The sequence below is a fragment of the Terrapene carolina genome, unplaced genomic scaffold (genome assembly GCF_002925995.2).
Source record: "Terrapene carolina triunguis isolate 2854851 unplaced genomic scaffold, T_m_triunguis-2.0 Scaffold69, whole genome shotgun sequence".
In the NCBI taxonomy this organism is placed as follows: Eukaryota; Metazoa; Chordata; order Testudines; family Emydidae; genus Terrapene; species Terrapene triunguis.
In genome coordinates, this window is record NW_020664420.1 from 19,300,537 (window position 1) to 19,316,424 (window position 15,888).

A 15,888-nucleotide genomic window follows, 5' to 3' on the forward strand; every position below is an offset into this window, starting at 1 on the left:
AGGAGTTATATTGACCCCTCACAAAATATTCAAGGCTCTGTTTGCCTCAACAGTGAGAAGACTAAGGGCTCGTGGATGCTACACAATTAGGTCAGCTTAACTACATCAATCAGGCTGTGAAAAATTTCATGCCCTGTGTGATATAGTCAAGCTGAACTAGGAAGAATTCTTCTGTCAACCTAGCTACCATTTCTTGGAGAGGGGGATTTACTACAGTGATGGAAGGGCCCCCTCCATCTCTGTAGTAAGTGACACTGTAGTGTTTCCAGTGTAGACATAGCCTGAGTCTCGTCACTTAAACAGAAAGGAATAGTCAGTCACAGTAAGAGATCCTGTTGTGGCAGATGAAGTGATCCATGAAAGCTTTCTATGAATGCTCTTGATTCTTGGCAGGTTAAATAAGCTAGCAGTAGATGAAATATATGGAAAAAATATATGGAAAAAAAATATATGGAAAAAACTGTTTTATAGGTATAGATAAGATGTATTATACTTGCATGGAAATGTGAGTTTATTAAGTTAGTTAAGAAGGATAAACATCTATATGATTTTAAATGATTGTATTTGCTATTAAAGGACTAAACATTTAAATAAGTCACTTAAAAAAAACCTGTCTCACCCACTTCTCAAAGAAATAATAGCAGAGGTTATTGTGCGGTTTCATTACTACTATGCTGTGATGTATAAATTAAGAAAGAAATACACGTATCAAATAAAATCACGTTCTGTGAAAAAGTTTCATTCTAGCTTGCTTGGTACCAGTTTTAGTTAAAAAAGGCAGGTGGATTCTAAGTATTTGCAGCCACTGAAGCACATACAAAACTTTTCTGAAAAGGACTAGGACTGTGACACTGTTTTTTCAAGATTAATAATTTTTCTAATAAGAGAACTACATTCCCAATTCTTGTCATAATTCTGTGTTTGTCACTTACATGAAACAGACAGTTTTAAGGAAAAGAATATTACCCATATGTTTTTAGATCCCATAAAAATGGTTACCTTCTTCCTTATATATTATCTTGCTTATCCAACTGACAAAGCAGCATTATCTTGACCTATACACTGTAGCTGCAGCTGTTGGCAAGATGGAATGTTTATAGATGCTTAGATAATATGATGAGGAAGCCTATATAAGTACCTAGATATGATAGGTAAAATGAGAACTAATATTTTTGAAGCCAAAGAATGGCCACATTGGTCCTGCTTTGAGCAGGGGGTTGGACTAGATGACCTCCTGAGGTCCCTTCCAACCCTGATATTCTATGATTCTATGATTCTATGATTTATAACACAAATTAATCCAGGTATATGACTGTACACCGAGGGCGTGCCTAATGGAGAGTTAGTGTATAACAAGCTGGGTTGTAAATCCACAGCACTCTAACCCTGTCAAACTGCATCATGGAACCTTTAGTGTATGGTAGCAGGGTTCACATGGCCAGTCAGTGTGCAGCATGCTAGAGTGCTGTGGATTTACAACCCAGCTTGTTATACACTAACTCTTCGTATAGACAAGCCCTAAGTCTGTTCATAGAGGACTTTTTCCCCCATGGCAAGTTAAAAATTCCCACCTGATGCAACTTGAAAAACCTTTCAATCTCCTCTCCATCACCTCCTACATTGCAAACTAGGAGATGTCGCAGTTGATCTACAGGTCTGAGTTTATGAAACATAAGGCTCCCCTAAAGGAAAATAAAGCAATACAAAGTTTTAAATAATGAGATCTGCATGTTTTGATTTGCAAACAAAAATTCAATACATTCATCTAACACCCTGAGGGCTTGTCTCACTTCAATGTTAGCTCAAGGTATAGTGAGTGTTGCTCCAACCCAACTCTGTGCACACAAAAATCTCTAGGTCAAGTAAAATGGTGTTTTAAACTTGAAATAGCTGGTCCATCAGGGGTTATCAGCTGAAGTTCTAGTACTCCTCAAGCTAGTAATGCAGTGAGGATGCAGCTACATGCTACAGCTTCGGTTAGCGGCTACCTGCTACAGCTTGAGTTAGCACAAGTCATCACTCTGCTAATCCAATCACTCTGTGTGGCTCAAGTATTGTTTTCCAGTGTGGCCGCTCTCACTTGAGGGAGGCTTTTTTGAGTGTAGTAACTCGAGCTAACTGAAGCAGTGAAGACAAGCCCTGAGTTACAATAACCAGGTCCCCAATAACCTGCAGCATTTCTAGACCACTTTCATAGCACGTATCCGTACATTCTGTGATGGGTCCTGCGGTGTGATCTAACCAGACTCACAAATAGCCTTATGATTACAAAACTACAACAGGACTGCAGCAAGCTGGCAATTAATTTTATTATATTTCCTAATTGCTAAATTATTAGAAGGTCGAATTATAGCTACATTTTCCTCCCTATTGTGAAGAATCATTAAATTTTGATAATACTTAATCTCAGCTATTTTTAAATGTTAAGCCTTTTAAATAAAAAACAAATACTGAAGTTCTTGCGTCATGGATTTCTTTTGTGAGGGGGACAGAAATGGAATTCTTTGCTCAAAATTCCACTGACAACAATAAATCCCTGCTCTTATTTCAAACCTTAGGATTCATAGTTATCTCAGCAACCTGTGTTTGTTCCAGTTTTACATATCCAAGGGTATATCTACACTCAGAGCTGGGGGTATGAGTCTGAGATTGAGTAGAGATATTTGTGCTAGCTCTCATCAGGATGGCATGCTAAAAGCAGTAGTGTAGCTACAGTAGCACGGGTAGTAGCAACATGGGCTAGCTGCACCATGTACAAACCCACTCGGACCCCATGAGTACATACTGGGGATGGCTAGCCCATGCTACTGCAGCTACACTGCTGTTTTTAGAATGCTCTGCCCGAGTATGTCTACTTGAGCTAGGAATCACACCCCCAGCTCCAAGTGTAGAAATTCCCTAAGTGTATTTTGAACTATTGGCCACTAGCTGATATAAACCCATGTAACTCCCCTGAACTCAACAGAGACACATCAGTTTATGTCACAAGATAATCTGGCCCTATAACCTTGAGTTGGTTTGCAGAATTTACAAATGGCTCCTTAACCTTCTTTCCCCTCCGCTCCCCCACCTCACCTTCACCAAAGGTATTCTCTGCAAACTCCATGCACATGTGTAGCCCTTTGCAGCACTGGGTCAGTCATTAAGCTTTAAGTTTCTGCTTCTCCCTCTCCCAATCTCTAAATAACAGGGGAAAAAAAAAAAATCTATGACACACCTGGGCTGAGAGCAGAACAAATTTCTTTGGTGGCAGCATGTGTTGTTGTACGACAACAGGAGAATCAGTTATTGGAATAAGGTCTTTATTCAGTGGTGTTATAATCTTTGGAACTTTCAACTCATCTATGGCAGAAAGAGCCCATGAATGTCCATCAACGTGTGTGGTCATCTGAGTAAGAGATGAACATTATCAAAAGTTTGAAACAGGATGCACATTTTGCACGCCTATGGTGATATCTAAATAACCAGTATTTAACATTACACAGCATAAAAACAGAAGTACTCTCAAGACAACAAGCCCCTAAGAAAATAAGACCTTAAATACAGACACATGCATATGTACCCCACCAGATTAAAAACTGGCCAAACTACTTCCAGTTATAAACTGCAAGCTCTTTGGGACAGATCATTACTTGTATGTACAATTAGCATAATGAGGCCCTATGATGCTACTAACGATACAAATAGTAAAACCAAGCTGCAAATTGTACAAAACTCCAAATGCATAAAAACGGGTGCTTTTTTTTTAAAAATACCCAAGAGCGGCAACTGAGGCATGAGATTTTTAAAAAACTTCCAGTGACAGACTGGCAACAATGATATATAATTCAGGCCAAGGCATTTGGTAGGACGGATGTAGCTTAAGGCTACCTACCACTTACTTGGTTTTAGTCCACAGTTCTAGATCCAGTTTCTAACTGTCTAGTCTCCAAGGTGCTCCTTCAGTGTATGGTTGTTTTGTTTTGAAAGGACTCCTCCAATATGTTGGGGATCCTGCCAAGCTGCTCAAGCAGCTCCTACACCCACTCAGATCATCAGTCCTCTCCCAGCTCTCCCCCTGTACTTCAGGAACAGATGGAGAGGCCCTTCTGAAGGACCAAACAGCAAACTGCCTACACAAGAACTATTTACGCACTATTTATTTTCTCACACACAAGCATTGCTGAAAAGAAACAGAAAGAGGAGCCAGAAGGGAGGAAACTGATGGGTGAGTTAGGGAATGATAAAAAAGGTGAAAATAGCAATTCAGATTTCAACTTTGTATGGGACAGCCAGCCCCTTCCTCCAAACACTACCAAACTGTCCTAGCCAAGGAGGAGGGGGAGAAGCGGGGAAGGAGAGAAATCAGGATCTGATGTTTCTAACATAAAATTACGAATAGACTTCTTGACGGAGTCTTTACAACAATTGTAAAACCAGCCAATAAGTCTATCCAAATCTGACTTTACATGGGACACTGAAACTAGCCCTGCCCCTTCATACTTAACCATCCTGTCTTTTATAGTGTTGGCCCTCACCCCACCTTTGCTTCACCAACCATACTACTCTTGACAGCTCACTTGTCCACTTCTCCAACAACAATCTTCATTCCTTCTTCCAAGCTGTACCCTATCCATGGAATGCCCTAACTGAACTGATCCATAAGGCAACTATTCTCTCCCTCCTTCAAATCTCTCCTACAGACCCACTCTTCACCTGTGACACCTACAAGAAATGAGCCAAATAATGGAATGATTGAGGGAAGTATGGCAGAGCTGATGTACTTGTTTAATTAAACAAAAATAATGTAGTATCTTCCCTGCCTTTCAAATGTTTACTCTTAGGGGAATTCTGTGCCACTGCGCATGCACAGAATTCATGTCCCCCGCGAATTTCTTTGCTTCCCTGCAGAAAAATGACTTTCTGACAGGGAAGCAAACGGAAGCTACAAGAGCACTCACACACCACTCCCTAGCAGCGCAGGTACATCGCTGCAGGCACCTGGCGCAGCTGGTGGAGAGGTAAATCACCGCAGGCCTGGGGACACCCCAGCCAGCAGCTCCTACCCTGAGCCGGGATCAGCTGTTAGTCCCAGCTGGGCTGGAGGCAGGAGAGGATGGGACTTCCTCTTCCCCTGCAAAGAGTGGCTGGGGCTGTGTCAGACCCACTCCAGAAACCTCCTCCAGCTGCAGGAAGCTCAGCATCCTCCCCTGCTTCCTGCCCCCATCACTCCTCAGCTGTGGGGGAGGGGTCACCCACCAAGCCCCACTCCCCCAGTATCCAGACCCCCTGCTGAGACCCCCACACTCAGACCCCTCCACTGAGCCCCAACCACTTTCACCTGGAAGCCCCTGCAGAGTCCCATTGCCCCTGCACCTGGAACCCCCCCCAACGAGCCTCTGTGCATCCAGACCCCCCCACACATAGACCCTTCACTGAACTGCCTGCACCCAGATTGTCCCACACAGAATCCTCTCACCCCACAGCTGTATCCCCCCACACTGAGCCCCTCCACACTTGGATCTTGCCTGGTTGAGCCTGCCAGCCCCACACCTGGTGTGCCTGGTGCAGAGGGGCAGGGCCCTGGGGTGTTTCTGGGGCAGGCCCAGGCCTTGTGCTGTGTCAGGGTCTGGTGAAGCCTCACCACTGTGCCTGCGTTCCAAGGGCGGAGGGTGGGGAGGCTGCAGGGTGATCTCCCATCTTTGTACAGCCAGTGTCCTGTGCTCCCCAGTGCCATGCTGGAGCCTCTATTTATTTATTGACAAATAAAGCTTGCAGAATTTTAAAATACTGTGCGCAGAATTTTTAATTTTTTGGCACAGAATGCCCTCTGGAGTAAATGTTGCTCCTCTTAGATTATAAACACTCTGTAGCAGGACCATGTCTTGCTGTGTTTATGGACAGTGCCTTGCACATTGCAGGCACCCACCAAAACAAAAACAGTAGAAAATTACCAAATTATAGGATTTATAATGGCCAAGGTGTTTCTTTCAATCCTACTTTGCATCAAACTGGGTTCTCCAGCTGGAGAGTATTAAAGTGGCAGCTCCCACTGAAAGACCCCAGCTCCATTCACAAAACAGAGATACCTAGTGTGAGACAGGTACTACAAAAAAACTACACTGAACTTTTTAAAAAAAAATACATAGTTAGGTATCTTGATAAATATTTACCAAATAACTAGTCACAGGAGTTTTTGTGTAAGTTATTTTTTGTATACAGGAATGTTAAAAGTGATTCATGGAGCCTATAACATTTAAATAATATTCTCCATGCCTCCTCAAAAAAATTGATATTACTTAACAATATTGAAGAGCTTACTACCTGTGTTTCCATCATTGGTTTTTGGAAAGGGAAAGAATCATGATTGATACACCACAAGATATCGTTATCCTCATTTTCAGAAGCAGCCATCAGCAGGACACCTGACAAAAAAGTAAAATTAATACTCTGTAGTGGAAGCAAAAACTTACATCAAGCCCACTGTTGCTAAAGCTATATATAAATTCAGTACAAGTCCACTCTCCACATTCTTAAATTAATCTTACAAGCAGCTCAACACCTACCCATCGGTTGAGTTTATAAACTTAAGTATCTAAGGGGTTTTAGTGCAGATGTATATTTAACTGCTCTTTTGGTTCAAGAGGCTGTATTTGAACAGTCTGTCGGATCCCTTTTGAGTATAGTCTAACATGCACTATATATGCACACAATGTATTCCAAGATACTCTATACATGCACACAAACAAGGATGAAGGTTAAAATTAAGACAGAAATGATTTAACATTTTTCATTGATTTTTATGAAAGATTATGAGATGTTTAAATATACCCTGAAAGTAAAAAATATCTGGATTTTAATAATAAATTCCATCCTATGAAAATTTTAAATAGCTCTTCCCTAAAGTAGATTCATCATTCTATCACTAGTGCAGTGACAAAAATGAAAATTGCTGCATTCAGAGTCGGAGACACAAAGTTTATCCAGGAGAAAGAGTTCAGTGCTAAAATAATACACAGACTCTCCGATGCACTTCAAGGATAGGAGCATGAATATCCAATCTTCACAACATAAGGGCCTTACTAATAACTTTCTGGAAATCAAGGAGCCACATCTAGTTTGCATATATTTATGCAAAATACACAGATTGTAATATGTGCTTACAGTTGTATCTTCCACAACAGAATAATAACAACTGCTTGTGACCAGGGTTCACCAGCAATAAAAGCTTCCAGTGGATCAGTTATGTCTTCACCCTACACTTCCAGAGGGTGACTGGATCATAACAGAATGATGCATGATGCTTTTGGCCCTTAAGCTGTATGCTATGTAGCACAGGTTTAAACAGAAAAAAGGTTAACTAAAAATATAAAAGAAAAAAACTAAAATAATTGTACTGAAGAAAGGTTGGGTATGGGTATGATCTGGACCAGTGGTTCTCAACCTGCAGCCCAATCAGCACACAGCTGCAGCCCATGTGACATCCTCGGGGCCATACAGGTTGTACATATATTGTGTGGATGTGGCCCACATAACACACCGAGAGCTGCATATGTGGCCCACAATGGTAAATAGATTGAGAAGCACTTTCTGGACCAAACGGGTCAACCACTGCCTTGCTGTATGCCCTTGCAAACATCTACCCTGCAATCAGTAAAATGAGCATACCCATCTACCTCAGAGGAGACCTATAAGGATTTGTTAATACTAGTATAGTGTTCTGAACATATAAAGCACAATGTAAGTCTTTATTATTATTATTACTATTATTGGTAAGGGCTATTTATTCCAGATATTTAGAAGGGGTTCAAAGTTCAGAGTGTGACAAAGTCAGATCTGACACCTACAAGAGAGTGGTTCTATTGGCTTCTGGGGAGATGGGTGAGTGCAAGCCCACCCACCGCTAAAGGACCCTCCCCTAGTTCATGGGGAGGATCCACAGAGCCCAGAATCTCAAGTAATTACAGGGGACAACGGAAAAAATAACAAGGACGGGTGTGAAGGGCAAAAGGTCAAAAATAGGAAACCTGAAGGGGACACCGAGCAGAGAACCCCGGACAGCGCCACCTGCTCCTCAAAGGTGTCAAGGGAGCCAGCAGACGCTGCCCAGAGGAACTCTGCCGGGATGCGTGAATGGAGGGAGGATCGGAAATAGGCCCCACAGTCGCAGAGAACCACCTCAGCCAACATCCTCTCCTGGCCGTTATAGATGGCCACCTTAGCCATCGCTAGGAGGAAGCTGACGAGGAAGTCCCACGACTTTGTGGGGCCATGGATAGGGTGTGAATATATAAGGAGGTGGGGGGAGAAGTGCAGCCAAAAACGTAAAAGGAGGTTCAGGAGGACCCGGGAAAGGGGCTGCAACCTGGTGCACTCAAGGTAAATGTGCGCCAGGGTCTCCCTCATGCCATAGAAGGGACAGACTTTGGGACAGGAGTGAACTGCGCCAATACACGCCCGTGCTCACGGCTCTGTGGAGCCACCAGCTGATATCTCCAGTGGGCCGCGGGACTACGGTGGAATATAAGAGAGTGGTGGAAGGAAGGTAAAGGCCCTTTTCCCTACGAGCTGAAAAGGTTACCTCAGGTTAACTAGAGAACCTGAGGCCAATTAAGGGTTGCCTGTGATCTTCAAAAACCCCTCTTCTGGTAAGAGAGGAGGATGAGAGAAGTTGCAGCAGGGAGAAAAGGTTTCTCCTGGGTGGAAGGCTGCTCTCCTCACTATATGGGATGCAATCAAGCCAACTGTGGTTTGGAGAAGGACAGGCACCCAGAAGCCAGCATAATAAGGCAACACCCCAGAGAGGGCTTAAGTTACTCTCTCTTTGTGTTATCAGTTTGTTTCTTTTGTTTGGCTGAAAAGTATTACTTGGACCTACTTTGTAAATATTGAAAAATAAAGGGGTGAAGGACAGGGAGACCCTCCAGAGCAAGACTAATTTACTCCAGGCCCCCACCACCAGATGGAGAAACGCTGAGGCTGACAAGGTGGAGGAGGTGCCTTGTCACATTATGACTAAACTCAGTTAATACACAGCAAATTTAGTTTGACACTGAAGCCTCAAAGATCTATGTTTTAATTAAAAACAGAAGAACAATAAACACGAAAGGGTAACATTTTGAGGAACTGCAGTGTGGTTTGGTCATGTAGTGCTCTGGGACTTTAAAGTGCTTAGTTGCATGTCTCCCCTATGAGTCTTTGAAAATTTACCTGGAAGACAACAGAATGGCTGAAGAGGTCAATGACATGATACAGAGGTTTTTTTCCACTTCTGGGTCACAGATTTGAATTTAGCCTAGGTCAGAAGTGACCAAAAACTGAAGCCATCTGAAAGCTATTAGGCCGGCCTATACGAAATCAATTAGTAATTTAGACAAGATCACTAACACAACTGGCACATTTATTGGCAAACTAAGCAAAGAGACCAAGGACTTAATGGGCATAGAGCCTAACAATCACTATGTCAAGTCTAGAGAGTGTCTTTCAAGGACAAACTTGAGGTACAGTGATAGGATAGTGTATCGTACCACTGCCTGTGTTAAACTCAAAGTTTCCTACACCAAGTTTCCTACTGTAAAAAGCAATCATGGTGGCGCTACTTGTTATAAAAGTCTTAAAGAATGGATCTTATTTAAGCTGCACTCCAAGGCTTACCTTTGCTATAAAGAGCTCTGTGCACCTTTGATGGCTTCTCCACATTAGAAGAAGCGGAAAATCCTGGAGGCAAGCGGATGTGAACCAACGTTAACATGGAGGGTCGAGCCATTGGATGCTTAAATGGGGATGTACTAAAATACATTCGTACACCTAGGCCAAAGGAAAAAGGAGATCACTCTTTGGCAATGGATTTTGTGTAAATATTATAAGTGGCTAACAGTCTCAGCATATTTGATGCAAGGCTTAATTCAGAAGCTTGTAAGTAATTCTATATAAATATTGCTACATTCCTTTCTTGAAAATGATCCTTCTATCCAAGTCAAATGATTCTAATCCTAATCTGCCACTAGTTTTCTGTATAACCTTTGGCAAGCCACTCTCCCCCTATTTCCTCCACTGTAAAACAGGATAAATAGTTATATGGTACGATCAAGTATTTATCAGATGTCTGAAGGGCTTTGAACATATGAAGCAATATACAAGAAACAGGTAACATTATTATAACGATTACTATATACATGTTCTAGTATGCATGGGGAATAGACAACCTTGAAAAGAAAAATGTTTGTCAATTTTCCGAACCTAAGCAGGTCTTATTTACCAATAAGAGAAGGAGGTAATATTGATTTCTTACCAGCATGTGTGACTGCCAGCAATTGACAATCTATAGATTCTGAATTTTCAATCACTGCTATCTGAACAATAGGCTTAAAAACAGAACGGTCTATAGTCCTAAAAGGACAGAAAAGAGTTTACGTAACTGACATCATGCAATAAACAAATCAGAGAATACACAACACTCTTCAAAAGTTTGGTAAAACAAAAAAATGAAACAGATCGCCCAACAGGAAGTATTTCATATCACACTCTTCATATTACCTGGCAATGTTTCCAGCAGCAGAAACAACAGCATTCTGAGAAACAGAAGCAACTCTGGTCATTCCTTGACCATCTTGGCCGAGATCATAAACCTGTAATTTAATAACAGTTTAGTAGTTTCACAATTAAATTAATGCACATAACTTTATCCCATCATGCAGTGAATCAGATTTCTCTCAATTCTTCTTTGGCCTCAAGCTTCCATGCACTAGAGAACTGAAGCAGTAGTCCTTCCTAGTTTTCAATAGAAAGGATCGTGGCCATAATATAGTGCAGAGGGGGAGGGAAATAAATGCAGGAAAAAAATCCTGGGGGAAATCCTTCATGTCTTGACTGGCATATAAAGAATCCTAATGTACAAACATAGTTTTTCAGATGGGGAGGGTAAAAATAACGTATGCACATAAGAAAATCCAAATAGGACATTGAAAGTATTCAGATACCTGTATCACTCCTTTTTCTGAACGGGTATATAGGATGTTTCGAGAATTGTCAATGGCAATTTGAACTATGGGATCTGCAAAAAAAAAAGTATGTGAAAATCAAAACTGGATTTGGTGCGAACTAGTTAGTACAGTAAAATTGATAGTACTGAAACTTTACAAGGGTAGATTTGACTGGCATTTGACTGAATCACTTATTAGAATGTACTCATACAGGGCATTCCATTTACAATGGGCTCCTGCCCAGGAACAGATTTAAAAGTGACATATTAATATCTTACTGAAGTACAGTAGGACAACAGACTATCACTGTCTAATCCATTACAAAACAAGCATTTTAAATATTTGTAGAACAATTTCAAGTAAAAGTTTTACTATACTGATTACAATATTATCACTCCAGTATGTAAACTTACCAAATTTATACCACAAAACAGGGACTGTAGCCACTATGGCCAACATTTTCAGACTTCAATACCTAAATCCATATCTAAATAAGTAACTTGATTTTCATAATTGCCAACCACTTGCTACTCCCACAGTCTTTAACTCAATGCACCCAAGTGTGAAAATGTTGGCCTAAGGTTTTTTATTTTACATTAACTTATAAACATTTCAGTTATTGATACATTATCACCTACCATCCTCTGAGAATGTGAATTGCAGCAATGAAGGAACAAGGAAAGAAAGGGAGCTCTTTGAATGATTGATCTTTCTACACCGTTGAGTAAACCAGCCTGCCTCAGCCTACAATTAAAAACATATAAAGCATTAAAACTAGCTAGGTAATCAAGTGAATTCCTGCATGACGACTCAATACATTCAGTTTTCATGGACCCAATTTTAAAGGGACACTCTCCAGCTGAAATGTAGATAATTAAAAAAGAAGAAGAAAAAAAAAGAAGTAAAAGTTGTTTCAGAAACTTAGAAGCCTCTGCATCTCAAAGCCATTGTTTGTGGTTTTCTAATCACATTTTCCATTTTTGGGGTGCGTGGGTGTGGTTGTAATATCTTTCTCTCTCCTGCAATGTGTCAAGGAGCCACACAAACAAAGGGAACTGATTAGCTAATTGTTACAGCCACCTGCTGAATAGATCTTAAAATTAAGATTTTAACTTCTTTGGGCAGGGATTGACTTTTACAGGACATACCACAATGGACCCATGACTTAGTTGGGGCTTCCAGGTGTTGATATAATGTAAATTAATAAAAATAATCAATACTTTCTTCTGTTTATTGTAATAAAAAAATAAACAGCCTATAAAGGACTTAACCTAACAGTGCTGCTTTAGAGACAAAGGACTGGGCTCAAGTCTGCAGATTGAATCAGTGAAGTAAAATTAAATTCATGACAGCAGATCAAACCTCATCCCAGTCAACTTCTGGGTTTTATCAGTCTCCAATAATCAGAACAGCTGCTCCCATTAAGGTGGTTTTGAAGGCAGAGATAAGATGGTTGGGGACAACAGTGTCTGTAGAAGCTGTCAGAAAGGAGATCTCATGATGCATGCCCTTTGCGGAACAAACTTTTTTGCTCATTCCTCAAATAAATTAGCTTATCTAGCCTATCACGACTGTAGGTTGATAGCATTTCCGTATTAAGAGCACAGCGCTATCACTCAAATAAATTATAGACTCATAGACTCATAGACTTTAAGGTCAGATGGGACCATTATGGTCATCTAGTCTGACCTCCCGCATGATGCAGGCCACAAAAGCTGACCCACCCACTTTCCCTTATCTCAGCTGTTGAAGTCTCCAGATCGTGATTTAAAGACTTCAAGTCGCAGAGAATCCTCCAGCTTGCGACCCCCTGCCCTATGCTGCGGAGGAAGGCGAAAAACCTCCAGGGCCTCTGCCAATCTACCCTTAAATTAAGGCAGGCAACACAATTGTGGAAATGAGGTGACAAGATTGACAAATTTTAAAATTCTCAAAACCCCAACCCCATAACCAAGAACAAAAATATGTATGCGTAAAGACTATATTTACCTGGTAAGCTACTTCATATAAACAGCCATCCTTTCCAGCCAAAAAGATACGGCCGTTTTCAGTGGAAGTTATGGTTAGAAGATAGGTATTATCAGTAGGGAGTGAATAGAGAGGATCTGGAAGCAGTTGCATTCCTCCAGACATGCTGTCATTGAGGGCTCCAGAACCTTAAATAAATCAAGAAAAAAAACCCATCATATCCGTTGAGTTTGCTTGTTTAAATACTATGGTATTGTGATTTAGGACTATTTCAGAAAATCAGGAAACACTATAGTAAGACTGCAGCTTAGCGGACTGACAGAGTTTCTCTCTCTCTCTCTTTAAGTCACAACAAGTTTTGTTTACATTTTTCCTCTCTCGGAAGCTTATAATCAGTACTGTATGTTAAAATATTTTAAGACAATTATGACCTCAAAATCCTGACAAATCTGAACATAAGATTTTCTAGTTTGTCTATCAGAGACATGACATAACAACCTATTGAAAAAATATTCTATTTTAGACCCCTAATATTCTTACTCCCTTATAACTTTCTCAAAATCTCTCATTTATTTTTTCTACTTACACATTTCATGTGTAAAAATATACAGCACTGAGCTCGAGTTTTCTGTGGTTCTGAATCAAATGTCAAAGAGTGTGGAGTTTGCTAATAAGGGTACCTCTACACTGCATTTTGCACCAAGTGGGAACAAGCCTCCTAGCCTGGGTTGACAGATCTGGGCTAGTGGGGTCCCATTAGCGTTCTAAAAATAGCTGTATAGACAGATCTTTGAAGTTGCAGCTCAGGCTTCAAACCTAGGCTTCAGAGCCCAAGCCACAACTTCAAAGTGCTGTCTAGACAGCTACTTTTGGACAGCACGTAAGAGCACCGTTAGCTTGACTCCGTCTACAGGTCTGGAAGGCATGCTCCCGCTCGCTCCAAAATGCTGTGTAGATATACCCTAAGACACATTAAAAACTGATGCAGTTAACATGCTGCTCCTCTCCCAAAACAATACTTGATTACTGGGAAACAGTTACCAGTCAGAGCATCTTTAAAAAGAACTGAAGGGTGGGTAACAGAGTAGAATACTTCTCTGAATCTCTTGCGGGTATAGAATACTGTATCCTATGTGAAAAGGATGTTATAGAGTTCTTTCACTCTGGATGCAGAAAGCCATAGAAACTTAGGAAGAGCCCCTTGGCATGCAGCTTAATATTTTTTAAATTACAAGACTAGTAATAAATTAATGTTGTGTGGCAATTAACTCGCAACTGAGAATATTAGAAATTTATATTTACTTGGGGTGCGAGAGAGAATTACCTGCTTGCAAATTTGCATAGCTAAGTCCTAGAATCACTATATCCACAGGAGTGGCCAGAACCAGTAGGTATCGTACATGAGGCTGGAAAATACCTAAGAAAAGAAGAAAAGTTAGAACTTAGTTCAAGGCCAGTACACCAGATTCATACTAAGATCAACAACTTCCCTGCATGAAGGGTAGAAATTTACAATGGTCTGAGGGCTAGTCATATTGAAGGTCTGACAGCCTGTGAAGCTCCAGAATTAGAAAACGATATACCACTCAGATGCCCAGCTTTCCAATGCTATATCTCATTCTATTCCAGCTCTGACAAGTCATGAAATACTGGATCTTAAAATGATATTCTTATTACTATCTTCTTTTCACCTCCAACCCTACCCCCTCCCTCCAACTTTGTGTCCAATCTGATGTAAGCAGCTGCGACCAAAAGAACTACTACGGCTAGAAACCAATATTTCATGCCAGCTTAAAGCAAGTCAGAATTCCTAGTTTTCAAATAGTATAAAACATTAGATTCTAACTTAGCAGTAATTGTAAGATCGCTAACGTACATGACTACCTAACTACTTGTGACTTGTAAATCCTTCCATAATGCCTCTAGTTTAGTAAAGAACATTAATCAGCTTTTTAAATTTTTTACAGTGTTCAGCAGCTACATAATTTTGGTCACTGTCATGCATTTTTTATTACCTGGCTTTGGCTTCACAAGACCCACAGCAAGAATAGTTTCACTAAGACCATCAAAATAAGCAAGGTCTCCTCTGTCAAAAAATGAGAAAAAAAAAATTACATCAAAGCACAACAGAAAAGACTTTCAATATCCAATAATTTCTAAATATACAGAATCTGAAACTTTTAAATTCTTCTGTTACTATATAATAATTGGAACCCATCTCCTGCATTCTTCTCTTACGGTGGAAGCAAGACCATTATAATGAAACTGACAGAAAAAAGTCATCATAATAGCTATGTAACCAATCCTCTGTTTGGAATGAAGTAGCCATTTATGGTTTAAGTTTCAAATTTGAAATCCAATTGTATTTTTAATTCTCAGTTCCTTGTCTATTCACACAGTCTATTTTGTAGTCTATAGTACTCCCAAAGTTAGTCCAGATATAGCTCAACAGGAGAAAGGGATTCACTGCATTATTCACAACTAACTTTCTTTCTTTCTGATAAAATTAGTTAAAGCAAGTTTAATTTATTGTGGGGAAAAAAAATCTATATATAAAAAAATCCCACCTGTAATACTGTGAAGTTAGTATTAACTAACCCTGTGTAAAGCACAAGTCTCATTTAAATCTCCCCTAGAAGTGTAATAATTCAGAAGAAATAACCTGCTGTTACAGAAAATAAGTTATACTATAGAGAACATAAGAATGGCCGTACTGGGTCAGACCAAAGGTCCATCTAGCCCAGTATCCTGTCTACCGACAGTGGCCAACGCCAAGTGCCCCAGAGGGAGTGAACCTAACAGGTAATGATCACGTGAGCTCTCTCCTGCCATCCATCTCCACCCTCTGACAAACAGAGGCTAGGGACACCATTCCTTACCCATCCTAGCTAATAGCCACTAATGGACTTAAGAGACACATAAAGAACACAAACTCATGCACTGAATGGGTATCACAGGC

The 15,888-nt window shown here is 40.6% G+C and overlaps 1 protein-coding gene across 1 annotated transcript in view; it reads right to left on the reverse strand.

The window, feature by feature from the left end:
* The window catches only part of NUP155 (nucleoporin 155), a 54,192-nt gene that overhangs the window by 33,555 nt on the left and 4,749 nt on the right, over nt 1–15,888 (reverse strand). Inside the window, exons 4-14 of the mRNA XM_024197009.2 lie at nt 14,945–15,015; nt 14,254–14,346; nt 12,951–13,117; nt 11,600–11,705; nt 10,959–11,032; nt 10,516–10,607; nt 10,271–10,368; nt 9,634–9,786; nt 6,304–6,404; nt 3,218–3,388; nt 1,572–1,682 (exon numbers count right to left, since the gene is read on the reverse strand). Coding sequence (XP_024052777.1) covers nt 1,572–1,682; nt 3,218–3,388; nt 6,304–6,404; nt 9,634–9,786; nt 10,271–10,368; nt 10,516–10,607; nt 10,959–11,032; nt 11,600–11,705; nt 12,951–13,117; nt 14,254–14,346; nt 14,945–15,015 — 1,237 coding nt within the window. The remainder of the gene's footprint in view (nt 1–1,571; nt 1,683–3,217; nt 3,389–6,303; nt 6,405–9,633; nt 9,787–10,270; nt 10,369–10,515; nt 10,608–10,958; nt 11,033–11,599; nt 11,706–12,950; nt 13,118–14,253; nt 14,347–14,944; nt 15,016–15,888) is intronic.